Raw genomic sequence first — 27,300 nt, 5'->3', positions numbered from 1 at the left:
AGTTTGGAAATTAATCCCTTGTGTCTACTTGAGTTACAAAACTAACACCCTCAGCTATTTCAGCTCGTCTGAGAGGGGAATTTTTAAATGTTAAGGTGTCATTTTAACATAATTATTAAAATAGATATATGTAATTACCTGCTCAGATAGATAAATGTATGTTGAAACACAAAGCATAATGTTCTTGAACCATCAGGTATGGTCTTCTTACAGGATTTTTGCAGTGGTTTTAGCCAGTCATTTTGATTTATTTTTGTGTTTGATTTAAATCAGAGCAGGTAACTGTGCCCTTTTCAGAGATTTTTGGACTGCAGCTGCCACAGTCTCTTACTGTTGGTTGTACGGCCTAGATGTTTTGTAGCTGAAAAGCATCAAAAGTGCCACAAGTAGCCACTCATGATTTAAATGCTTTGCAGAATTCAAGACATTGTATTATTTAAGTACCACATTTAAATTTAGGGAATATATGGAAAAGTAACCACTTCTGGTCTACCCATGAGGTTTTTACCAGATGTTATTGTGCTATCACAGCTGCTCATTTTTGTCACCTTGGTACATGTAGAAAAAAAGAGAAGATAGTTGATAAACCCAAGGAGAGCCCATTTGGGCAGTGCTGAAGAGTTCTGTGTCACAGTGGAAACATTCAGAGAACATTTAGATACTATGTGCCAGCAATAAGGCTGGAAAATGTGGGGGTGGGGCTCAAAACTTCTAAGATTGTTCAGGGATGAAGAAGTGAGAGCCCCAGCGCATTTGTTTAGATTTGTTTATAGCAGCCAACTGCACTGTTATGCTTGTTTTACCTTAGGAACGTAGCTTTCTTGTATAAATAGGAACCAAACCAAGTTGAGAACCAGTGTAGTATAGCATCGAGAGCGTTGAACTACAAGTCAGAAGACCTGTGTTCAAATCCCCTCTCAGCCATGAAACTCACTGGGTTACCTTAGACCAGTTACACTCTTGTAAATTATCTAATCTAATTTATAAGATAAACCATGGAGAAGAATTGTGTATGGCACTTTAAGCTCATCGGAGGAAATGTGGGATATAAACGTAGCAAGTAGTAATGTATGAGTAAGGAAAGGAAACAGAGCTGAGGATAGCTCAGGGCCAAAAAGTACAACATTCAAACCATGACCTCAGAGCATTATAAAAATTTATGACACCTCTTGGTAGTTTGAAAGGGACGTGGTAGTGCTGCAGGTTAAACCACAGAAACCTTTGTGCTGCAAGGTCAGAAGACCTGTAGTCGTAAGATCAAATCCACATGACAGAGTGAGCCCTTTGCTTGTCCCAGCTCCTGCCAAATGCGAGTAGATAAATAGGTACCACCTCGGTGGGAAGGTAAACGCTGTTCCGTATCTAGTCACGTTGGCCACGTGACCATGGAGGATTGTCTGCGGACAAATGCTAGCTCTATGGGTTGGAAACAGAGATGAGTTGCACACGACTGGACAAATTGTCAAGGGGAACCTTTACCTTACCTTGCTTGTTTGAGTCCAAGGTGGTCTGTCATGGTTGATATTTATTCCTGAAAGGTTATTCCGGTGTGAAATCAGATACCCATGTCAAACCATATGAAATTTCATCTGGTTATCAAGGTTTAAGTCTTTTCATTGCTAAAGTGTAGACCTCAAAATTGCCAAAGGAAGCTTTTTACTCGTACCAACTATGGTTTGCGGCAGCTGCTGATGTTATTCATTGCATCTGTGAAGCTAGCTGCACAAGAAGATTTCAACCATTGATTGGAATGGGAAAGTTCATTAAATGGAGCTAATGAAATTTAAAAGGGCTTATCTTTGACTCTTAATGTACCCTTGTCACATAACCTGAAATTGGAGTTTCCAGATAATTCATTTCAAGGTGGTGAATTAAGTACAGCAGAGAGCATTACTGTACTGTGCATTCTAAACTGTTCACTTGAATCTACAGATTTTTCAGAAGCCACTGATGGACTCTGAGCTTTTGACTGAAAAGGAAGTTGCTATGATTTTTGTAAATTGGAAAGAATTGATTATGTGCAATATTAAACTACTGAAGTAAGTTTTTTAAATCAACAATTTAAAAAAATCCAGGTGAATTCATTTTCTCTTTATTTGGGAAGACATATTGTTTGCAATGACCATTATGTTTTGTTTTTTGCCATTTTGTGGTGAAGACATAATACAGTGCATTCCAAAAAGCATGTACATGGAAAAATCCAATTGGTTGCTTAATGTAATATAATATGCATGCTGTTTCTATAGGAATAATATATTTTCTTAAAATTTCTATTACTTGTAAATTGAAATCAAACTAACATTTTTAAAATTTGCATATTTATATTGAGAAGTACATACAACAATTGTTATGAAATTACACCTTGTTGTTTATTTTCTTCTTAAGCATTTTCTTCCTTGTAGAGATCTGGAATGTTGAATGGTGGGGGTGTCCAGTCAGTTGTTTCAAAGCAAGATGTCAATTTTCACCATCCACAGATGTTTTGTCCTCCCATATGTTCAGTTACATTAATGAGAATTGTATAAAATTAATCATAATACAGTGGTGCCTCGCATAGCGAGGTTAATCCATTCCGGATTAACCATCGCTATGAGAAACATCGCTCAACGGAACAAAAAAACCCATTAAAACGCATTAAACTTGGTTTAATGCGTTCCAATGGGCCCTAAACTTACCGTTGAGCGAAGCTTCTCCATAGGGGCGGCCATTTTCGGGCCCTCACAAAGCGAGGGCGCGGCGGGAAAAGTTGCGGCTGCCATTTTGGAACCGCCAATCAGCTGTTTTCCCCCGCTTCGTTGTGCGAAAATCGCTAAGCGAATCGCTTACCGATCGTCGCACAGCGAAAAAACGCCATAGGGGCCATCGCTGAGCGAACGCTCCAGCGATGGCCCGGATCCCCTCGCTATGCGAATTCATCGCTCAACGGAGCGATCGCTAAGCAAGGCACCACTGTAATTGCCTGTTGTCAAGTCAGTCCTGACTTACGGCGACTCTTTTCAGACTTTTCCAGCTAGAGAATACTCAGAAGCGATTTATCATTCCCTTCTTCTGGGGGTGCCCTGGGACTATGCAGCTTGCCCAAGGCCACACAGGTTGGCTCTTCTCCTGGGAAACACAGTGGGGAATTGAACTCCCAACCTCTGGCTCCATAAACATATGCCTAAATCGCTGAGCTATCCAGCCAACATTGTATAAAATTATGTCCCTCCATTTGCAGAATGCACTTTGAGCCTGTGGAGAACTTCTATTAGGAAAACTGGGTGAGGTGATTTTTGGCAATTCTTCTTCCCTGCAATCCCTCAAAACTGCTGGAAAGAATTAGAGGACCCTGGAGAACAAACATCATGGAGTGTAGAGGAAGGAGTGCCAGGACAGAGAGGAGGGGGAATCTCCAAAAATCGTCTCCCTACCTGTTCCACTGAATCAAAGGACCTACCTCAGTGGAAGGGCACTAACTGGATACAACCCATATCTCTACTGTTTTGTTTTTGTGGAAGTATAATACAAATACTGTATATTCATTTAAATGTGTGAACACAATGCATCCATATTGTCCATGGCATCTATACAGTCTCTGCCTTTTGTTTTCCTTTTGTGCTTAGAGCACTGCGTGTACGTAAGAAAATGTCAGGAGAGAGGATGCCGGTCAAAATGATAGGAGATATCCTGACAGCCCAGCTTCCACACATGCAGCCTTACATTCGCTTCTGTAGCTGTCAGCTTAATGGGGCAGCCCTCATCCAGCAAAAAACAGATGAAGTCCCTGAGTTCAAAGAGTTCGTTAAAGTAAGAGAACATCAGTGTTGCTAATTTATTGTGTCCACAGAAGCTCTTTCAGCTACTGTCCTTTTCTTTGAAGTGCCAAAAGAGGAAGAAGGGTAAAGCATCTTCCAAAGCTTGACAAAGTTACTTTAGGGCTCTGCTGGCCAGGGGATTCTAGAGTTCATACTCTAAGCAATTCACTTGGCCAAGCACTGGCACCCTTGCATTGAAATTATCTTCTCTTCAGTCGTTTTTATTAGTGATAACTACTCTGGCTGAAGACTGACAAAAAGCAGCAACAGCAGAAGGTGGTACACTGCCACCTGCTGGTGCCAATTGGGAACAGGATTCCATCTTGCTGCCATTATCTGCATGACATGATAACGGGTACTTTCAAGGAGAAAGGCAGGCTAAAAATATTTTATATAAATAAAATAAAATACAATACAGTAATTGATTTAGATAACTGCCAATTAACTTTGGGCATACAGAGGAGCATGTCAAATTATTGCTGAAAATCGAAGGGATTTTATAAGAGCACTTACAATTGCTGGTCAAAGAAAATAAAATATTTCCGAATATAAGAAGAGCCCTCCTTAAGTAGATACATGATCTGTTCAGTTCAGAATTCTGTTTCCAGCAATGACTAACTGGATACTTCTGGAAAGAACAGAAGGAGTTTCCTCAGAGAACTCTATGATTAAACTGGATGAGGAATTCCACACTTGTGCAACAAGGAGCCAGTGAGACTAACAAAGAAAACTATGGAGACTGGAATAAATCTGAGGGGAATAATACTTCCCCATGCAATGCAGTGACTTTCTACAGAGAGAGGTTCATAAGAGAGGGATGTAGTAGTATCACTTGCCTTTGGAGAATAGTTAGAAGTAATGGTGACACTAGTATGGGAATCTCCTGCATTCTCTTAAGCTCTTCATTTGGCTAAGAAATGCTAAGTTTCTGTTTTCCATAAAGAGGTACCATGAGAGGAGGTGGGACAGGGCACTACAGGGCTCTGTGATGCCCCATGTGCATATTCTACAGTGTGGAGACTTTCTATTCGGGGAATAATCAGTCCAATATCTAGAACTTGAATCTATGCTTTAACCACCATTACCCGCCCTCTTGCTTATATGCATAGACTATGTCCCCTGTGTCCATTCTGAAAAGAACCTTGCACCATTCTAAGGAATCCTGTTTAAGCCGAGTCTAGACAAGAAATGGAGGCCACAGATTGCTTTGGGCATTTTTATAATATTGTTGTCGAAGTTTTGTAAGTAAACTGTTAATGTATTGTTTTCTCTTAATATTTCAGAGGTTAGCTATGGATCCTCACTGTAAAGGGATGCCTCTCTCAAGCTTTCTGCTGAAGCCTATGCAACGAGTAACACGATACCCTCTAATCATTAAAAACGTAAGTCATTTGCAGGTAGCAGTACAGTGACAGAATTGCTGTGATTGAGAAGTCAGAGTTGGAGTCTGCATGTTTTTGCCCTTTGTTGGTATCCATACCTCTCTGACGAGTTTAACTCCTGTCCCTAAACATTCCTTTCATCACAGCCACTGCCACAATAATAGCAGCCTTTTCAGCAAGAGTTCCTTTGGAGGAAGTATGTGAGGCAATTATGTGGTCCTAACGTTCTCCATTAACTACCACCTGGAGAAGGGTGTTTCTCAACTTAAGGAAGTGGGCCACCTCTTCCTGCTCAGTGATTAATTGTAAAGGGGAGCAGTTGGATAGATACCATTAATGGGTGACTCCTTTTGCAGACTGAGAATATGATGGTGGCTTATCTCTGTGATGAGCCAGTCAGATCTGTGATAAAGGAGGCATCCCGGCTGATCTAGATGGTGGCTGTCTTATTTTCATACCTAATTGCCCTTGTTCCCACAATTTTTTCAACAGAATAGTAGTGATTCCTTCCTCTCATCTATCTTCTCTTGCTGTCCCTTAACTATTCTGAGCAAAAGTTATGCTGTGGAAAGGAACTGGGGAGGAGCCAAGAAGACATGCAGAAGACGTCTCCTTTTTTAATCATGAGTCCCCTGCCTTGCCTGGGTATTGATGGGTTTGCCTTCTTCACCACAGATCAAAATAGACGTTCACAGCCAGAAGCCAACATTTGCTCAAATGAATGCTTGTGTAAGGTCTGGGGATTGTAAAGATAATGAAATACTCCTTTTATATTGGATTAACCAGACAAACATGAAATTGCTTTGAAGAAAAATCATTTTTGTACTATTTTGAGAATCGTAAATGATCTTCTTCTTCCCTTTCCTGAATTAGGACAGGCTTAATTCAACACTGCTTTTCTGTTTTTACCTTTTTAAAAAGGTTATTTTGGTAAAATAGCAAAGCTTTAAAAAGGGTAGATTTGTATGGAACTGAACCATTTCCTCCCCTGTAGATACTAGAAAACACTCCTGAAAACCACCCTGATCACAGCCATTTGAAGCATGCTCTAGAGAAAGCAGAAGAACTGTGTTCACAGGTTAATGAAGGTGTGCGTGAGAAGGAGAATTCAGACCGACTAGAATGGATCCAGGCACATGTTCAGTGTGAAGGATTATCAGAGGTAAAACTGACATTGGCTGGCATCCAGCCAGCAACTCTTAGTGTGGCTTTGGCTGTTGCTGTTAGCATCAACTTTTGTACTGACATCAAAGATTCCAATATCTTCTGCTCCTCTTTTGGTGTCACTTATGCTCCCTTCACTGCTAATACCTGTAGGACTGATTGGGCTGCCTACCCCAGCACCTTTGACACATGCACACACTTTCAGCGTCAGCACCTATTACAAGTGCCAGTCCGGAAGACTATCGGTCAGACTTGATATCTCTACCCTATGTTGCTTTCCCCCGATCAGGTATGAGGGCTGTAGCCATATCTGAGCAGTCTTTCGGATAGTGACATAATCCACCCTCCCCTCCATATCAGGTGTGAGCATCACTGCCTGCTATTGCTTTCAGCTGAGATGGTCACAGAATGGAGTGGAAAGTCAGTGCTTACACTTCTCCTCCTTCCATCATAAGTAAATCCAGCTTGGCTGGAAAACACAGAGCACATAGAGTAATCTTAGCACTAAGTGATTTTCCTGCCAACCATCAAGTGTCAACCACCATTTTCCTGCATCATTTCATTTGTAAGGCCAATTACAAATTTGCCCTCCTTCCGCCTTGCAAAAATAACTTAAGTGAGTGTCAACATTTCAGCTGCATTACAACAGTATCACAACCGGTCTCTTGTCATTCATCTGATGCTGCTGGTTTTTGTGTGTCTATTTTTGTTCCCACCTCAGCAACTTGTTTTTAATTCTGTTACAAACTGCTTGGGGCCACGCAAATTTCTGCACAGTGGAAAACTCTACAAGGCTAAGAGCAACAAGGAATTGTATGGTTTTCTGTTCAATGACTTCCTCCTGCTGACGCAGATCATAAAACCTCTTGGCTCCTCTGGAACAGACAAGGTCTTCAGCCCCAAGTCAAACCTGCAGTATAAAATGTACAAAACAGTAAGTATCATTTTTAAAAGCAAATGCATTTGATGAGAATCCAAAGACTTGTCACACTTAAGTGCATAAGCAATATGTGTTACTGCATACAGGACACTTCACAGAATATATTCTTATATGGGTAACTCTTCTATGTAGGGGAATCAGGTGTTTACCATATTCTTAGGTAAAATTACATGTGCAATATAAACTCAGATACGTTGTGCTGTGTGCACATACTGGCATCCTCCCAATCATTGGTGTTACTTCTAACCCCAGTTCAAGTTTTACTGGGCTTATGCATAACCAAAAAAGTGGCACCTAAAGAGAAGAGAGGTATCAGCATATTGTGGTGACCTTGAAGTTTGCACAGACATCACATATTGTAAGTAAGACATCACATACAGTAAGCAAGACAAACCCCTTAAAAATAGCTGTTTGATAAGCCAGAGACTCAGGTGTTGACAGATTGAGAAAGAAAATAACTGATAACTGGGTGATGGAATGAAATGGATAGGAAAAGACCACAGCAGCCAAAGGGAGGAGGTAATGGAGAAGCAGGGAAGGAGGTGGAGCAGACCTAGGCAAAGTGAGGCCCGAGGGCCACCTACGGCCCGCGAGCCACTCCTGTCTGGCCCGCAGACAGTTTTGAACATCAAAACCATTTATAGCTTTTTGTCTAAAGTTGATCAGTTGTTTATCTTTAACATACTGCAAAAAAACTATTTAGTATTTGTGAAGATTAACAAGTTTAAAATAAAAACAATCATAACATCACTGTTTCATTTTATTTTTAAGTAAAGTTGGTTCTGTCCCCGAACACAGTTCAGATTTTTCATGTGGCCCCCCTATAGAAATTAATTGCCCACCCCTGGGGTGGAGGAAGAAATACCATATAGATTACAAAAGTATAAATGTATTTATTTATTTATTTATTTATTTATTGAAATTGTATGCTGCCCATCTAGACATAGTCTACTCTGGGCGGCTCACAGAGCACAAAGTAAAACAATCGAAATTAATTATCAGTTAACAGCACATAGATAATAATTCAAGATGGAGAGAATAAAAAGAAAATTAAATAGTGCCCAGAGGGAAAGCCTGTCTGAATAACCAGGTCTTAAGTTGGTTTTTAAAAATGCCCAGCGAGGGGGCCAAATGGATCTCGGAGGGGAGTTGGTTCCAAAGATGGAGGTACAGCCGAGAAGGCCCAGTGTCTCATTTTTTTCTTTCCGGACCTCCCTCAGCATTAGGCCCCTCAGTTGCCCCTCCTGACTAGAACGGGTGATACGAGTAGATCTAGGTGGGAGGAGGTGTTCTGCCAAGTATCGCGGTCCTAACTGTTTAGAGCTTTGTATGTAATCATTAATACTTTTAAATCAACACAGAACCGAACGGGCAGCCAATGCAAGGCGGCCAGGGTGGGAGTGATATGTTGGTGTTTCATCACCCCACTAAGAAGTCTGGCAGCCACATTCTGCACCATTTGGAGTTTCTGCATCAATCTCAAAGGTAGTCCCACATAGAGAGCATTGCAGTGGTCTAACCTCGAGATTACGAGCGCATGGACCAGAGTGGTGAACGACCCAACATCAAGATAGGGAAGCAGCTGGGCAATCCGTCAAAGATGGAAATAGGTGGTGCAGACCACTGACGCCACCTGGTTTCCATGGTGAACGCCTGGTCCAGATGGATCCCTAAGCTGCAAAGCTCACTCTTTGCGGTGAGAGTCACCCCCCCTCAAAAGAGAGGGAGTTTCCCAAACCACTGATGTGGGTCTGCCCACCCTCAGGACCTCCATCTTGTCCGGGTACAACCTCAGCCCATTTTCCTGCATCCATTGCAGTACATACCCCAAATAGCACTGCAAGGACAGAACGGCTTCCATTGTAGTTGGAAAAAAGGAGATGTAGAGCTGAGTGTCATTAGCATATTGATGGTACGATGCTCCACACTCCCAGTTACCTCACCCAGCGGGCTGATATAGATATTAAACAGCATTGGGGAGATAGTCGAGCCCTGCAGAACTCCACAGTTGAGGCTCCACGGGGCTGATTCACTCTCCCCAAGCTGAACTCTCTGAGGACGATCCCCCAGGAAGGATTGGAGCCAGGCCCGTGCCAGGCCACCAATTCCCAATTCGGAGATCCTCCTCAGGAGGATACCATGGTCAATGGTATCAAAGGCTGCTGAGATATCGAGGAGGATCAACAGAGACATTTTCCCCCTGTCAGCCTCCCTCAATAGGTCATCTAACAGGGCTACTAATGCCATTTCTGTACCATGGTGCGGCCTGAAGCCCAACTGGAACGGATCCAGGGCATTTGTTTCATCCAAATGTGCCTGAAGCTGATTGGCCACCACCCTCTCGACCACTTTACTAATGAAAGAAACATTGGTGACGGGCCTATAATTGCCAGTGTCGTCCGCCGCCAATTCAGTTTCTTTCGAATTGGCCTAATGAGTGTCTCCTTGAGGGCAGACAATAAAGAATTGTCTTATCGTCTGGATAGATTATTTGCTGTTTGATAAAGAGAAACTATTTAAAATGTCTCTGGTAACATAAATAAGGGTAACCTAAAGATACAAAAAAAAAAAGATTTTTAAGTGAACCTCTGAGGATGTGAATTAAGACTGCCAACATAAGGTATTGAAAAAGTGGTAGAAGGTAATTGGTAGTTGAGTTTATTCTTGAAGTACAAAGAGGCCTGGTTTGTTACTGCTTTATGTGTAAACTTCCACTGGTACTTCCTTATTGCTGAGAGAACATTTTTTAAAATAAAGAAAAGGACAGGGTGCTTCTTGCTGTGATTGGTCCAATGAATACAAGAAAATCTGAAATGTCCCACAGCACTGAAGGATTTTTGCAAGTTACAGTCCATATCCTGTTGTCTCCCAAATACAGCATTATTGTATTACCGAGATTCAATCATAGAATGGCATTATTTCTGTCTTAACCCAAAATTAAAGTTGCATCCTAACTAGTGATGGATGGCAGAAAAACATCTCTTTCTTGTTTGCTTGGTCTAGTTTAGTTCACATGTTTCGATTGGCTTTGGTGTTGCGCTGGCATATTCAAAAACTGTACCTCCCTTTATGAGTGTACCCCAGTGTTAAGATCACAGGGGAGGTCTTTCTCTTGGCCCCATCACCCTCACAGGTGCTTTGGGAGTGGGGACACAGGAGAGAGCCTTCTCTGTTGCTGCTCCTAGACTTTGGAACTCTCTCCTACAGGAGGCCAGGCTGGCCCCATCTTTGTGTTCTTCCACAAGCTGGTGAAGACCTTTCTCTTCAGGCAGGCTTTTCCTTAGTGACTGATTGTCTAGTACAGCCATTCTGAACATGGGTCATATTGCCTCCTGGGGTCCCTGGCACACCTGAAAGGAGCCACAGATTGGAAACAATTCTTTACACACCACTTGATAAGGTTCATTATGTGGCTTACATCATCTTGATTGTGCCTGTATTTCTTTCACATTGTGTTTATGGCCAATGGGGGGGGGGGAGGTTGAGAATAGTTAGCCTAGGAGACAATAAAAAGGATGGTTTGTATTTTGTTGCTTCCATCTCTGTTTTTGCACTGCTTTTACCTAATATTTTTAACATAATGTTATTAATTCTTCTTTAATATTTGTATAATTTACTGTTTCTAGCTCCGAATATTTTTTTAATGATTTAAGCCACCTTTGGTTCTTCTTTAGGAGAAAGGTGGAGTAACACTAAATAAATAAATAAATAAATAAATAAATAAATAGATAGATAGATAGATAGATAGATAGATAGATAGATAGATAGATAGATAGACAGACAGACAGACAGACAGACAGACAGACAGATAGATAGATAGATAGATAGATAGATAGATAGATAGATAGATAGATAGATAGATAGATAGATAGATAGATAGATAGATAGATAGATAGATAGATAGATAGATAGATAGATAGATAGATAGATAGATAGATAGATAGTATTCCCCTGGGGGTGCACCGGTGGAATATTTACTCTTTCTGTGAATGTCAGTAACGTGAAACATACAGAACTTAAACCACGTCAGTAGATAATGGTAGTTAACAAGCAGGACCTATAACAAAATACTGACTCAGAATGGGGGCTGGCCAGCCATGCCCTCTTCAGAACAGTGCTTTCCATCCTCTTCCCAAAACATTTTCTGTCCTTGGTTTCATTCCAAACATGCCTCTTGTTTCTCAGAGATGAACTAGATGTGATATTAAATGTATCATTAGAAACTTGTGTCACAGGGTTTTTGCAAAAGAAAATCAATAAATAGCAGGGAGTAGATCTTAGTGTCTTGGAAGATGAGATAAGACTTGCTTCCCTAACAGGATCCTAATGAAAACCCTTCCACCCAATCCACCTTAGGGGTAATGTTTCCCACAGGATGTAATCTGGATGAAAATCCACACTTGCACACAATTTCTAATGAAATTTGTGTCATGTCTAATTTTGGTCACTATCTTGCCATTATTCACCAGCTTCCAGAGCTAGTGATGGGAAGGTGCTTGCAAGCAATTCCTTGTTTCTCCAAGGTATATGTTAAACATCTCACTGTGGTGTGTAATTATAGACCTTCTTGTGGAAGCCTGAGAGGCTCCATGGAGAGCACACTGCTTAATTTCATCCCACTTCTCTGTTTGTCTGGGTGTTGATTGACCCAGGGAGAAGTAATGGAGTAAAACTAGACTCAGATCTCTAGTCTACCGCTAGAGAAAATGTGAAGTTTCTTCCACATTCATAGTGTTTGTGAATCTCAATTACAGCAATAAAATTTTGATAAATAAATCTCAAAGCTCCACAGTTGGTTTATAGGGAAAAGTACTCCTTATATCCAGGCCCCTAGTCATTTGTTGCCCCACAACAAACTGGAGAAAAATGTGTGCACCAAAACGTTGCATCATTTGTGACAAGCCAGGTTTCTTGTAAGTCCCTGGATTGTCATATCATTCATGGATCTGCTATTTCAAAAAAAGTCATTTTATACCCATTGCTGACCTAATATTAAACTCAAACATTGATGCTCCTCCCCAAATAAATTTGCAAACTTCTTGATTAAGTGCACAAACCCTGGCTGTGTGCTTGGGGCAACAACAAGCACTTGTATATCAAGTTTCATCTTTTTGTCTTTTACTTATGGCTTCAAATGTGACAATCAATTGTGTTCTTAATTTATTTTTGAAGTTTTGCCACTGGCCCATAGAGTTACATTTAGCTTACACAGTTGGCAGCCCAGTGCGGTCTGTTGATCCTCAGTGTCAGCTGGACAGAAGTACATGTGCCTCCTACTTGTTTTGCAATTTCTTTGGCAACCTCTGGGACCCTGCTTTTTTGTGGGGATGTTGTCGTTGGTTTACTCCATAAAGGATAACTGGTGCCTCTGGAATAGCAACTAACTTCAGTTTGGGCGTGGGTTTTCAGCCTTTTAGTCCATATACCTACCAAAGTTGCCCACCTCTGAAGTATCTGATACTTTCATCCTAGGTGCCATGTATTTATTTTATAGAATGAGAGTATGCTGCAAATTACTATGGTGAAAATTGCAAATTGATGCCTGCCCAGAAACAGACCAATTGGATTGTGTGTTCTAAACTTGACATTTGTCACCCAACATTGATCCTGAGCTGACTTAAACTATCCTTGCCTACTGTTTCTGCAGCCCATATTTCTAAATGAAGTCTTGGTAAAACTTCCTACGGATCCTTCTGGAGATGAGCCTATATTCCACATCTCTCACATTGATCGAGTCTACACACTTCGGGCAGAAAGTATAAATGAAAGGTAACATACTTCTGCATCTGTAACCGCCACGACTAAAATATTCATAAGCCCTTATACATGCATGGGCACACATACGCGCACACACACTGGCTGAAATCCTGTTGTGTGGTTGTGCAAACACTGCAACATTTGGAAGCAAATTGCCATACGTTAAGAAATCCACATAGACGTTATGTGTTGCATATGGAGATGCAACTTGGCATACAAGAGGTAATGTCTGCAGAGAATTAGAACAGTTTGCCTTTAAAGGTTACACACTGTTTGCATAACTGCACATCAGAATTTTGGCCATTCTTTCACAATGGGATTCCTGCAGTGCTCAGTGCGTCAAGTTCTCCTTCTATGCCTTTCCCCATCTTTATCTTCACAGAAATTATATGATTATTTGTATGTTTCCACTTAAGGGACAAATAACAGCTTCAAGTCATCAGACAACTTCAGTTGGGAAAACAAGGCAAGGGAAGGCTTATACCTTCCCTTTCCCAGCAGTGCCATCCAGAGCTGAACAGAGACCCTAAACCTTTGCCACCAACACCTTTTTTTAACATAAAGAAGGCCCTATTCAGAAGTCTCTCATGTTATATCCAGTCTGATCCTGAGAACAAGAACTAACTCAAGGATGTTTATGATGCCACCCAGATCTTCATCCTATTCTGCAGACAGACAGCCTTGCATGTACTTCATAATAATGTATTATTTTATTTTCATCTCTTTTTCAAGAACGGCTTGGGTTCAGAAAATCAAAGCTGCTTCTGAACTTTACATAGAAACAGAGAAGAAGAAGAGGGAAAAGGCCTACTTAGGTATTGCACAAGGAGGGGTACGGTATTTCTGAGTTTTCACCAAAGTATCAGAAGAGTGTTGTAATGAATCTTGCCTTTTCTTGCCACAGTTCGGTCCCAAAGGGCAACAGGTATTGGAAGGTTAATGGTCAACATCGTTGAAGGTATTGAACTGAAGCCCTGCAGATCCCATGGTAAGAATTTAACTTTCGTTTCTTAGAAGGTGGCAGCGGGAGAGGGGGTGAGGAGAAGAAGATGGAGGAGGGCACTCGAATGGCGCCAGATGTTGGGATAGGCACTAGGCTCCTCTGACTCTCTTGTGAAAGCCCAAAGACATGTTACAAAAATACATGACCACAGCTGTGCATCTCTCTGTGTTGTCCTCTAGGAAAGAGTAACCCATACTGTGAAGTGACAATGGGCTCTCAGTGTCATATTACCAAGACCATACAAGACACTCTCAACCCCAAGTGGAATTCTAACTGCCAGTTTTTCATTAAAGATTTAGAACAGGATGTGCTCTGCATAACAGTATTTGAGAGGGACCAGTTTTCCCCAGACGGTAAGTGTTTTCCCCTCATTTTGAACCCCGATTTTTTTCTGTGTCCGTATGTCCACGTGGGTGTACGATTGCTTCATTTTCTGCTCTGAGTAACTCCTCAAAGCATGCAGTGGGATGGAGGTGACCGGAAAGCCCAAGTGGAGAGTTCCTCTACTGGTGGTTTTCAGTTTCTCCATTGCTCCCAGTTGCCATAGGTTTTCTTCATGGTTTCTGTGACTCATAAAAATGAGTTTCTTGCACTTCAGTATGAAACAAGGATGAGAAGAAAATCCAGGTGGGGTTCAGAGAAATGCAGTGAAATCAAGACTGAGAGATTTACACATGCTGGACTTACTTGCTAAAGGGAGCCATAGACTTGAGGTTTCCAGGGCTGAGCAGGGCAGCTGAGAGCAGGGCCTTTTGGAGATTGCTCACTCATAAGGTTGGCCCTATGTTGGAGGCAACTTAACAGCGCACGACAGCTCTGGCCTCAATTTCCTTTTTCCCCTCAAAAGCTGCATTTCTATCCCAGCACTGAGAAGACAGAACTACTATATTACAGAATGACAGCATTGGTGAAATAAAACAGGAAGATAAAGGGAGACCCACTGTTAGGCCATAACGTGGTTATACATGAGATAAATTGTTCTGCTTCCATTTTCCATTTGTTCTGAAAGTTGATGCTGTTTCTGAAGTTATCTGTTTTCAAAGATGGGTCTTTGTTGGAGGAAGCTGTCATTTCTTACCTACAGTGTTATCTTGTGTGTATTGCAGACTTCTTGGGCAGAACAGAAATCCGTGTAGCAGATATTAAGAAAGACCAGGGTTCCAAAGGACCAGTTACAAAGTGTCTTCTCCTGCATGAAGTTCCAACAGGAGAGATAGTTGTCCGACTAGATCTACAGCTTTTTGATGAACCTTAAAAAGAAAATGCTTCCCTCAGCTGAAATGACTGCAATAGGTGTCCACAAAATCTTGTCTGTAAAGATCCTCAGCCTTTTTATATGAAGCTACTACTTGTGTTCCAGAGGCAAAGAGGTCAAAGCCATGCAACTCTTTCTACTCTAGCTAATCCTTGCGGAAAACTGGAATTCCAAGTTTGTGAGGAAAATGTCACCTTGGTTTTTAGCTTTCAGTTCTTTCATTTTATGTGGAACTTCTGCTGTAGTTTTCAGGATTTCTAGAATAACAGAGTTGTAGCCAGCCCTCTGGCAAGGAAGATAAACATTGCACTTTCTCTGGCTACTGCAGCATGCCGTTATCAACAGAAGCGGGTATTGCTGATGTGTCTTTGCAGACGTCTGTAAATTCCCTCTTGAAATGTTGTGCCTATTGCCCCACAGAGTGGTGTATAAACATAATGTGAATATATTTATATAGAAAATACCTATAACATGAAAATGTTCTTGCCATGTAAGATATTTGAATTTCTTTTAGGAAGTTTTGTGATATTTGAACCTGTTTTCAAAGAAAGGAAAAAAAAAGAATATTCCGATCTGAAGTTTAAATGACAGTTGCCTGTAATCTGAAATGCTTTTATAAGCAGAGCTGAAGATTGCTTTTTCTGAGTACTGCATTTTTCCGTGTATAAAACGACACTTTTCTCTTAAATAATTAGACAAAAAAATCGAGGGTTGTTTTATGCACGGAACGCAGCCGCTTTCCCTGCCTTTTGCGAAGCCACAGGGCTTAGCAAAAAGGAAGGGAAGGCTCCCTTCGGGTAAAGCAGCTGTGAAAGGGCTGCACAATCGCATCCGTTTGATCTTGAAGCCCTTTCATAGCGGCTTCAGGATCAAAGGGGTGCGATTATGCAGCCCTTTCACGGCTGCGTTACCCACTTCCTAAACTCCGTGGGGATCAAATTTTCTAATTTGGGGGTTAGAAAAAGGGGGTCATCTTATACATTGGGTCATCTTACAAATGGGAAAATATGGTATTTGTTAGACATAAATGAATATTGTGGTCTAGGGTATAATTAGGGGCTGGGTGAGCAAGACTTCAACTAGGACCTGGTGCTGGTTGCTTCTTGTTTGCCTTAGGATATCCTTCGTCCTCAACTGGTTATTGTGCATCTATGTATACTGTACCACTGAAACTCAATTATTAAACTTGTAAAAGTAGGGAGGATAAACCAAAAGTGGCAGGAAAACAGCTGCTCAGGAAAGCAAATTCATGCTGTATCGAGACAAGGCTGAAAAAGCAGCCAGAAGGGTCTAATGTGTTAAATTGTGCTGTGCCTAAATAAAAGGAGTACCAGGATCGCAGCATACTGTAGCGCCTCAAGAGAGTTAACTGCAAATGTGCTTCACTGCAAATTTGTCTGTCCATATTAGGTGTGAGGAGTGTTTTGCAAAGCAAGCAATCCAGGCAAAAGGATTTGTTGCTATTTTGTAAATTCATTCATACAGTTACCCACATAGAACTTTATTCAGCAAAGTGCTTTGAAATCAACTGAACAAAGAGAAGTTATATTCTCAAGAACTTTGCTGAACTAGGCACAATATTGAGGGTAGAATTTTTGGAACATCTTCACTTCAGTACCAAGAAATTCATTCACTTTGTGTTTTAGTCTTTCAGTTCTTACCCCAAGGATCATGCATATGTGTTTGTTATTTTTAAAATGACTTTCAGAATGGAAGGTATTGATTGGTCTATTAGCATGTCAGTGTTCTTGTGAGATGTGTTGGCTCTGTTGTTCTTTGCATGTTGTTTTGGTATCAGTTTCCATGTTTCCTGTGGAGATGGTGTTATCTAGTACAGCAAAACTTTATGATTTCCATTAGGAAATTAGGATAGCTTTATACTTGATAGGTAAATAAGGTCTGGTGATCATTGTAAACTGTGCTTGAAAGTGTCTGTATACTATTGTTTCCAAGGAGACCACTGTATTATTTCCAGCAATTATTTTTTAAAATTTCTGTATGTTGGAGGGACAAAAAGTTTACATTTCATACTTTTAAGAATCGCTCTATTATTTATTTATTGAATATAGTGTAGAATTTTGTATCAAAAATGACATACTTAACGTATTTTTTTGAATAGAGAAACACCCTTTAGTTAGAACTTTCAACTGACCAAGTTTTAGAGAAGGTTTAACTTAACAGGCACGTAATTGTTTACCACTGACTGGTGGAACACACAATTAAAAAAAAATCTTTTAAGTTTCTATTTTTCAATGTTGTTACAAAAATGTTTGAATTAAAGTATGTAAATAGAACTAAATCCATGCTTTCCTTTTTCCATATGGGTACATTTTAACAAATAATGAAATGTGAAAATAACACATTGTTGTGGTAGAAGAAAAAAAAAGGTACAAATCATTTAGTGGTGGAAAAATATTAAATGTCATTGTTCTAAACCTTCCTTGGTTGTCTTAATTTTACTCAAGAAATGTGGCTAATTTTACTCACAAGGTACTATGAAATTGAGTGCTGGTGTGTTGTTACAAATTAAATAATGTTGAAAGAGCCTTACTATTAGACTTGTGAGAAGAGATCCAGAGATAAATTATCTATGTATCCTTGGAGAACACAGGAAGCAAAACCGTGACTAGGCATGGGGAAAGTACAGTTCTGCAAGGGTTCCTCACCCTCAATCCGTACAAGCCCAAAACAGATTGGAAAAAGATGGACCCAAAAATGTAAATCACACACACCCAAGGGTCCCAGCCCTGAAACCTTATGAAAAAAACACAACTGGAAGTGACTACAGTAGTGCCTCGGTTTACATAATTTTTGGTTTACGAATGGAAATCTGTTGAAAATAATGCCTCGGTTTACGTTTTTATTCCCAGTGCTTTTCGGTTTATGAAGAAAGTTTCCCCAGGATGCATTGTGCCTGGAGGTTTTTAGCGCCGTCCCCGTTCCTATGGCAATCTGTGTTTCGGTTTATGAATTTTCTGCACTATGTAACATTCCAGAGAACATATTAATTTTGTAAACTGAGGTACTACTGTGGTCCTTGATGAAAAACTTATTTTAATAGCATGCATTTGCTAGCAGTTTTCTCAGCACATTAACTGCAGTAATGATGAGAAGAATTTGCATATTTTCTGTCAAGACAGAATAAAAACTGACCTTTATGCTTTATTTTAAAATAAAGGCATTTTGGCTGGCTTTTGAATGCTAAAATGATTCCAAAACAATTACAGTTCTCTCTGTTCCTGTGCAGCTAATTTCTTAGTTACTGCTCATACCTCAGCACACAGTGGCCAAAATGCTGTTGCTTAGCGTACTATGCTAAAGTAAGTCGCACTTGCATCAATGAAATTTAAGAGTTGACTCACCAAATCCCCATTGATTTAATGGGTCTACTCTAGTGCAATTTACCACACTAAGCAACAGAATTAAAAATGAAATGAAAAAGTTAATATTTCAAGCACAATCAGATTTGGTTCAAAGCACTCCTGAATGGCAACTTTAAATATCAGAAAACAATAGCAATCTGACCATAAAAACCAGCAGCACAGCTGACTTCGTTAACCTGAGACAGTAAAGAAAAGAAGGAAAGTTACATAACCTTTTCATCTGACAGGGTTCCACATTTTTAAAGGTTCATGCATGCATGTAAAGAGCCATGGTGATCTGTAAGGGCAGGAAGTCAGTTTTTTGTGGGCAGAGTCCTCACATTCTGTTGAGAGAATCAAGAATAGAGGTTCAGTACAACTGCTGCTTCCAGGACTGCAGTCACTAGCACCTGGAAGCAAACCTGTGCAAGATAAAGGGGTAATTCTTCTACTAAAACACCTTACTTGAAATATTCCTTAATCAGGGATGGAACTTTCGGTGGAGGAGGAGAACACCCAGTCTTATAATATGAGGGGAACCCCCACCAAAGGACACATGAAACAAATACATTTTTAAGTACAAAATTAAAGTCAGCACCATCTATACAAGGACAAGAGGTTTTATTATTTTTGTAATACAGACAAAGAGACTTTAATGGGAGTTATGTCTCTAGATGACCATTAAACAGGCAGTTGGATGATCTTGCTCAGTTTCTGAATCTTGGTTTTGGTAGACATATCAACGTATTTATCACCAATGCTGACAATCATTCCTCCCAAAATGGTTGGATCAGTCTAGAAAAAGTAGGCAAGATTTCTTATTAGACAAATAAAAACAATGGCATTCTGTAACATCTGGATTTTGTGAAAAACAAATGTAATGATATAGATGCATCTAGTTCATTTCTACAAAAAACATTTTTGTAGGCTGCCCTGAACTTTTTGCTTTGTTCTGGATGGGGATGCATATATTTGCATTCCACATATCGTCTTTGCCTACAGTCAAGTAAACGTGAAGGGACTTTAAATTCTTCAAAGTTTCTCCATCAACTTAAGAAAGGCTAAATTGATGGATCTAGTAACATGACTATGACAGAACCAGAGCTTGGGAACATTATATTTATATCTAACAAATGACTGTCCAACTTTCTCTTGAATACCTCCAGTGTTTGAGAACTCACCGTGTTCTGAGGTAAACAGAATATTTACAGAGTCACAAACATACCTTTAGTTCCAGTTTCAATACTTCTCCTTTAGCTAAAAAGCCATGCAGAGTTGATTTCAATTCAGTAAGATTGGCCTCATCCAAGGGCTAAAATATTCAGACAGAAAAAGAAAAGTTTGTTTTAATGCTCAACCCTTCTATTGAGTGTTGAAGTAGGATGGAACGAGGACATCCCTCTGCTTGGAAAATGAATGGTATATAGCAGATTAGTTGATTTAGTTAATGACATTTTCCTGTTTTGTGTGTATTTAATAAAGAAAAATCAACTTTTAGTAAGTAAAATTTGTGGAAGTCACATTGCAATCTGGACTCTTTTCTATATAAAATTTTGTTTTAAGATCAATAAGGTAATGGCAGGCATGTCCATAAGACAGGATTTGGACCAAGGACAATATCAACTGTGATATATCGCAGTATATATTTCATCTTTCCAGTTACTATGCTGTGCTGACAATCCCAAAGCTACAAGCAAGAAGAAGACACTGCATTCTTTGCTCTTTTGCTACCCACTGCAAAGAACAAGAGCAAAAATATGAGCTCTCTCTGCTTCCTTCTAATAACACAGAAACCACAGAATTATTGTGGGGGGGGTGTGCAGCTAGAATATTAATGAAAGTGTAAAATCTTGAGAATGTTTCAATAAATAGCATAGCCCACATATCAATGCTGTTCTGTTACCAATGAAGAAGCAAGGTGATTTTCTTGTCTCAAAATACAAAAACTGTCCTACCTAAAATTAAGACAGTAGACAAAGTGAACATGAAATGAGAAGTGTGTTTGCAGACTATTTCTAGAGATTAATTTGAGAATGCTTGGCCAATCAGTGCAACACCCTCTTCTGCTGTGAATCGAATAACCTTGCTACATTCATTTTATGTGCTAAAATGTAAAAAGAATATTTCTATTAGACCCATTGTAGACATAAGTAAACAGAATGCCATTAGTTTTGCAAATGTAATGCTCCTCTCTATTCTACAAGCAATCTACAACCCTTCTCAAAATAGCTAAGGAAAATCTAACAGCTTATCTTACCTGAGCAGTAGTTACAGAACATAGCACTTCTCCACGGTGCGCACTCATAATCTTACCAAATGAAGAAACTACACCTGGAGTATAGGGTAAGCGACCATTTTCAGCAAGCACATCTTAGAAAAACAAAGAGATTAAGGAATTAGTGCTATTTGTACACATTGAACCTGTTCCAAATAGGGTACTGGCAAATTAAAGATAAAGGTTCATACCAATCTAAACTAGGTATATTAGTGAGGTTAGGATACTGTCCAACATTGTAGAGCCCAATTCATACTATTTTGCTCATCAACGGGAAAAGTGGTACTTACTGATAAAATTGAGAGTGATAGGAGACAGTTTCTCTTTAACCAGAACATTTTGCACAGCCTTTTGCTTTGCTGCACCTTTTATATGAGGATTCATGACAACAGCAGATAATTTAGGGTCCTTCATAAGTGCCTGCAACGATAGCAGAAGCATCCCTCAGTCAGAATCAGACCTGCTTCTTGTAAGTCTACTCACTGTGGCATAAAGGGACTATTAATCCAAACTCTCTTTATGTGTTTTTTTTAATTAACAGTTCAAATAATGGCCAGAGATAGTTTTATGAGATTACCGTCCACAATATTGAAAATATTAACAGCACAAATCATTTTCACTTCGGTATAAGACCAATAATATTCAGTGGGGCTTACTTTGTAATAAGGACTTCAATCCTAATCAGTCACACAGATATATAACATTATTACCACCCTCAAAAGTCATTTCAGAAAATAAATGCACATAAAGCATGACTGTAAATGCCCATTTTTACTCTGCAATGTACTAATTTACAAACAAGCTGAACTTTTATTGGTTTGTTTAAAAACAGAATGTTTAATTGATTATTTGACTGCCTCCACAATTATGCGTCCATAACCCTTTAACGGTGTAAGGACACCATAAATAGTGTTGCAGTAACCCTAAAGCAAGCTTGGCTGTCAACTAATAGTGCTAGAAGGAAGAACACAAAGCTTTTTTTCCATTCATTCTTCTTTTCCACTACAAAGTAATGCTCAGAGTAGCTTAAATAGCTAAAAGCATGACAGACATTATATGTCAGCCATAAATCACATGCCTTTACACCCTTCCTAAAAGTGGTGAGAGTAGAAGCCGAGAGCAGCTCTGAGGGAACCACATTCAACAGTCTGGACTCATGAGGGGAAAAAAAACCCTCCTGCATGTTGGACAAGTGGGCCTCTGCAGCTGTTGGTATTCTTAAGAAGGCATCTCTGAATATCTTAATATCTGGACAGGTTAATAACAAGACAAGGGTTTATCAGACAGACAGGCCCCAAGCCCATTAAAACTAATATCTTTAATTGCATTTCATAAGCAACAGGCAACAACTGCAGATCTGTCTGTATCGTGGTCACATGATGGCGATGCCATTTACCCTGCCACATATTCCATTGACCTAAGATCCCAGATAGTCTTCAAGAGAAGCCCTATGAAAACCACATTGCAGAAGTCAAGGCGTGATGTAACTCAGGCATGGATGACCACTGCCACGTCACGTCAACTCCACAAAACTTGTTTATTTTCTAGGCTGTTACAATACCATTCATGTAAAGCATCTATAATTTCCAACTGTTCACTGACACTCAAGTTCATATTTCTCCTGTCAGGTATTCAGGTGACTAGAGAGTTGGTTATCAATTTATTAGCAGCAGCTAGATTAAAAATAGCTAGGAATTGGAAATCAAAGTGTGAATTTCAAATGGAAGAATGGTATAATGAAATATGGAATATTGCTATAAATGATAAATTAACTTGTAATGTAAAGGTTAAGAGAGATAAAAAAAATAATAACTTTTATGATATATGGGGCAGATTTCTTGAATATGTGCTAACAAGAGGAAAAGGGAAAGTTCCAAATCAGTACAGTTCTGGAGAAGAGGACAATAAAGGAAGAAGAAGAATAAGGACAATGGCAGAAGAAGATTACTGCAAGATGTCCCGACCAGGATGGAGGGGAACACAATTGATTTGTATTTTGATTTATGTATTTTATGCTGTGGTTAAAATAAATAAATAAATGGGTTTTTTAAAAATGGTACCCCGTTTCCCTGAAAATAAGACTTAACCTGAAAATAAGCCCTAGTATGATTTTTCAGGATGCTCAAAATATAAGCCCTATGCCCAAAATAAGACCCACTTAATTGAAAGCCTGCCCTCCACCATTGTGCAGCAACCAGAAGATATGACTGTATTTGAATAAATTTAATTGTTGTACATAAAAAACAAAACATCCCCTGAAAATAAGCTCCAAATAAAAAGCATACACCTTAAATGAGAGAAAAAAAATAAAGTTCCCACATAATATTCATGAACTAACATCTTCTGTGGAAGAAGATACTTAGGTGCATAGATAGGATGATGTGAAATCTTATTACCAACACACGAGCCAGCTCTTTCTCAGTCTGTTCCAGCTGCTTCTTCTTAGATGCAGCAGAATAGAGTGCAGTGGCATACCGGCCTTCTAGTCCATACACTTGAATTGGGGGCTGCAGGAGACAATGAAGAACTGAAAGTATCAAAACTAATGCACAAGGCAAGTGTCATGCTAGCGGTTTATAAAAATTGCCCAAGAATGCCACAATTTAAGGAATCCCACTAAAGACAAAGACACACAGAATTTAACATTGATTCTGTAACAAGTTGTTAAAACATCCGTTGTCTAATACTGCAGTGTATTCTCTGAGGCAACACTACTTTAGCCTGATAGAGCGCTACTGACTCTGAGTCAGCGGGTAGTTCTTTCTTGTGAAACAGAGGCACCTGAAGGCCTCATCATCAGGGGGGAAATGCTTTTAAAATTTTATTTATTTAATGCAAAACAAAATGTAACACAAATGCTTAAAAAAGCCCTTAAAAACAGAAAAGCACAAAAACAACACAATAATACAACAGTGCACATCACCAAGGGAGAAATATTGTGGCGCCAGCAATCACACATATTTGCTTATTTGCTTTAAACTGAACTATAATGCATTCCTATATACATCTAATCAAAAGGTAGTTCACCGATTTAAATTAAACTTATTCTCCGAATACTCAATGGAGCCTTTAAAACCCTGGTGCCTCTTGCAAACACAATTCTAAATGTTAATCATGCTTACCTGCACCAATTTTGACACTGGCCTGACCAGAGATGTACTGAAGTGTCGAACCTACAAGACAAAAGCTTTTTTTTAAAACACAAAAATGTATACTGGCCAGAATCCTACACTTATGTCTGAGAGCGTTAAGTCTAACAGTGCTAATCTGTGGTAGTTATGAAGGATCCATTTCAACCTCTTGTTTCACAGCAGATATATAACCTGGTTATTTATCTGCTGCCAGTTAATCAAACACAAAATTTGATTAACTGGCAGCAATTGCTGCCAAGATTCATGATGATATTGGACTTACTTATACCAGCCTTTGCAACATAAAGCTAATGAGCAGCAGGTACGTTGTGGCTTCTAGGATCTACTTCTGAAGAAATATATTACGAATTAGATGTAAGGCTCAGGCTGTCCTGTAATAAACTCAGTCAATATATTTTATGCAATTTACAAAAAGGCACACATACCTGTACAACAAAATGGAATTAAGAGCTAATAATGATAGTTTTACTTATTATCAAGTAATCTTTGGCACTAATTAGTTACCTTTTAAACTTTGATTATATGCAGTGAGAAGTAAATTGTGGTGGCTTAGGTCAGATGTCTGGTCATTAGCTAGCCCTTTTTATACATGCTCTGAAATCAGCTTATACAAAACACTGTCTACCATGAGAAGAAACATGGTGACTAAAAATTCAGAATTTCTGGCTGGTGCAGAGACAACGGGCCTGCTTCTGACTGAACAGGGCTTCCAAGAACAATGTCTCCTTGCCTCCTACTGTTTATGTATTTTACGTTGTAGTTAAAAATAAATAAATAAAAGGTTTTTTTTTAAAAAAAAAAGTACCCTGCCTCCTACTGTTTTCTAAGCAGAATTTAAAATTCCAATTATGACTTTTGGACCTCTGGAAGCTCACATAGCAGCATAATCTATACATGGCTAGTCAGAAGTACAGTGGTGCCTCGCTTAACAATTTTAATTGGTTCCAAAAAAATCATCGCTATGGGAAAACATCGCTAAGTGAAACACAGTTTCCCATAGAAATGCATTGAAGTGGATAAAGCAGCCATGAAAGGGCTTCAGGATCAAAGGACTACGATCGTGCAGCCCTTTCATGGCTGTTTTACCCAAAGGGAACCTTACCTTCCTTTTTGCTAAGCCCCATGTTTTCGCAAAAGACAGGGAACAGTGGCTGCCTTCCATGTATAAAACGACCCTTAATTTTTTGTCTAATTATTTAAGGAAAAAGTGTCATTTTACACACAGAAATTACGGTAAGCCTTACTGAGCCAAGTACACGTAGTTTCAGTGTATGACAGGGATTTGCTGCCTAAGAGAACTAATTTGCATCCTAAGATACCTATATTGATAGTGAATTTATTCATTGTACTACAAGAACATCAAAACACAACATTACACAGAAAGATGAGGCTTTGGTGGTTGCCCAAGAGTTCTGGCATTCTCCCTTAAAATATAAAATCTGTGCACCTTTCGGAAATGATTAAACAGACTGCTCTTATGTAACAAAAGATGATCTGGATGTTATATGTGTGTAGGGGAGGTCAACGTGTGAAACTCATTTGTTTAATTATTATTTTAAATAGTTTTCTATTTTGTACTAATTATGAAAGGACTTTGAAACCAGGCAGGCCAGCCTTCTAAACAAAGCAGCTTTACAAAAATATTTTTGATCACAGTAGGTACAATATGTGTCAAATACAGCACTGGAATCTAGATGAGTTTTGGATGGCAGTTAGTTTCTATCTAGATTCTAGACAGTTGACCTTGGTAACAGGGTTATGTCAGCTGGGGCACCATCAGCTACAGATTAAGTGCCACTGAGAAGTACTCCAGAACCAGCCACTAGGAAAGAAAAAGCAATTGCCTCCAAGTGACATTACCTTCTGCTAGTGAGCAAGGTGGCCTGATTTATTCCAACTGATGAGAAGATTGTTGACAATGCAACATACATTTAGTCTGCTCTGCACAAACACTAGCATGCCAAACACCAATGGAGATAAAACCCGTGTGCGTATACCTATTGGTATATATTCCATCCAGCTCCATTCTCAACCCTATTTAATAGATTTGCTTATTTTAGAAGCACCAGAATTTTTCCTGTTATTTGCATATTTTGTAGGAAAGAAGGTTCTCGAGTCTTCCATTAGATCCTTCCCACAGCTCATAGAAACAAGATCTGGAGTAAGGCAAATGAATGGGTGCCATGCAAACTAGCTCGGTGGCCGACCACCGTCTTAGCAAACAAAAGGTCCCGGCTCAACCCCTCATTTCTCCCGAGATGGCCGGAAAGCCTTAGGACAGCGCAACTGACACGGAATCAAACCGGCAATGGTGTGACTTGGGATAAAACAGATTCCCTTTTTCCAACAGCAGGAAGAAACCGCAACGTCGCTGCCAGCAATAACGAGAGACTCGCTGGTGCTGAGATTCCTCCCTAACTTTCAGTATCAGTGGCAATTCCGGGTGCAGGGCCATTCAAATGCCAGCTCTCCAAACCCTCGGGGTTTTTTTCTCCTCCTCTCCCTTGCACAGAAACACTGACAGTCTCCCCAGCCTCAGAAAGAAAAGCAAAACAAACAAAAACCCCGCATACAGGAACGGCGCCGGCCACTTTTTTCCTCACCTTCTGAGCCAAACGCACGGACGCCGCCATCTTCTCCTTCTGTAGGTTAAAGCGGCCTCTTTCCTGTCCGACTGGCAACGAGAGAGCGCATGCCCGGAGATTCAGCGCAACTCACGCTGCGGCAAGGCTTTCTGGGAAGAGTAGTTTCTGTAGATTTCAGCGCTTTGATGGAGGGGGATGATAGAAGCCGAGGCGGAAAAGCAGAAGGCGTGGGTGGGTTTCGAAGAAATGTGTTCCAATGATGTTTGCTGGAACCGAAATCTCGGCGTCATGGGCTTCTGGAGGATGCGACGGGCCATGCCATTGTTTGCAACCCCCTCTAAGTTAATACTGTAGCCTATGTCGGATTAATTTAGAGGTTTTTTTTTTTAAGTACAGTATGGACATTTATACTTGTACCTGTATTTACTTCATGATCGAAGTAAATCCGTAGGAAATGTACTTTGCATTACGCAAGTAGACTGCGGTTCTCTGGGAAATTAGCATAGCCGTTTTTTCAGAGTTTTGCAATTTTCCCTTTCGTTTTCACGCCGTAAATAACGAAATCCTCATCTATTCCTGCGGCTTATTTTCTTTAATTTGCCTTTTCTTTACCAGTATAATTCCATTTTAT

At 39.9% G+C, this 27,300-nt stretch overlaps 2 protein-coding genes across 3 annotated transcripts in view; one reads left to right on the top strand and one right to left on the bottom strand.

The window, feature by feature from the left end:
* ITSN1 (intersectin 1) overlaps positions 1-17,730 on the top strand; it is a 119,233-nt gene extending 101,503 nt beyond the window's left edge. For both annotated transcript variants that reach the window (XM_020796196.3, XM_078388901.1), the window contains 10 exons: positions 1,933-2,039; positions 3,603-3,786; positions 5,078-5,176; positions 6,171-6,338; positions 7,062-7,274; positions 12,928-13,049; positions 13,770-13,852; positions 13,942-14,025; positions 14,220-14,393; positions 15,147-17,730. In XM_020796196.3, the coding sequence (XP_020651855.2) occupies positions 1,933-2,039; positions 3,603-3,786; positions 5,078-5,176; positions 6,171-6,338; positions 7,062-7,274; positions 12,928-13,049; positions 13,770-13,852; positions 13,942-14,025; positions 14,220-14,393; positions 15,147-15,295 (1,383 nt within the window). In that variant the 3' untranslated portion in view covers positions 15,296-17,730. The remainder of the gene's footprint in view (positions 1-1,932; positions 2,040-3,602; positions 3,787-5,077; positions 5,177-6,170; positions 6,339-7,061; positions 7,275-12,927; positions 13,050-13,769; positions 13,853-13,941; positions 14,026-14,219; positions 14,394-15,146) is intronic.
* A 1,531-nt stretch (positions 17,731-19,261) lies between these two features.
* Positions 19,262-26,988, bottom strand: ATP5PO (ATP synthase peripheral stalk subunit OSCP). The gene is made up of 7 exons (XM_072994106.2): positions 26,688-26,988; positions 24,055-24,105; positions 23,329-23,439; positions 21,223-21,352; positions 20,915-21,027; positions 19,883-19,969; positions 19,262-19,452 (listed from the first exon to the last, which is right to left on the bottom strand). The coding sequence occupies exons 1-7, from the start codon at positions 26,715-26,717 to the stop codon at positions 19,339-19,341; spliced, it is 636 nt and encodes a 211-aa protein (XP_072850207.1). The 5' UTR covers positions 26,718-26,988; the 3' UTR covers positions 19,262-19,338.
* Positions 26,989-27,300: the final 312 nt, after the last annotated feature.

Source organism: Pogona vitticeps, chromosome 3 (genome assembly GCF_051106095.1).
Source record: "Pogona vitticeps strain Pit_001003342236 chromosome 3, PviZW2.1, whole genome shotgun sequence".
NCBI classification, from domain to species: domain Eukaryota; kingdom Metazoa; phylum Chordata; class Lepidosauria; order Squamata; family Agamidae; genus Pogona; species Pogona vitticeps.
The sequence above is the reverse complement of the archived record's forward strand: the minus strand, read 5'-3'. Positions and strand labels throughout refer to the sequence as shown.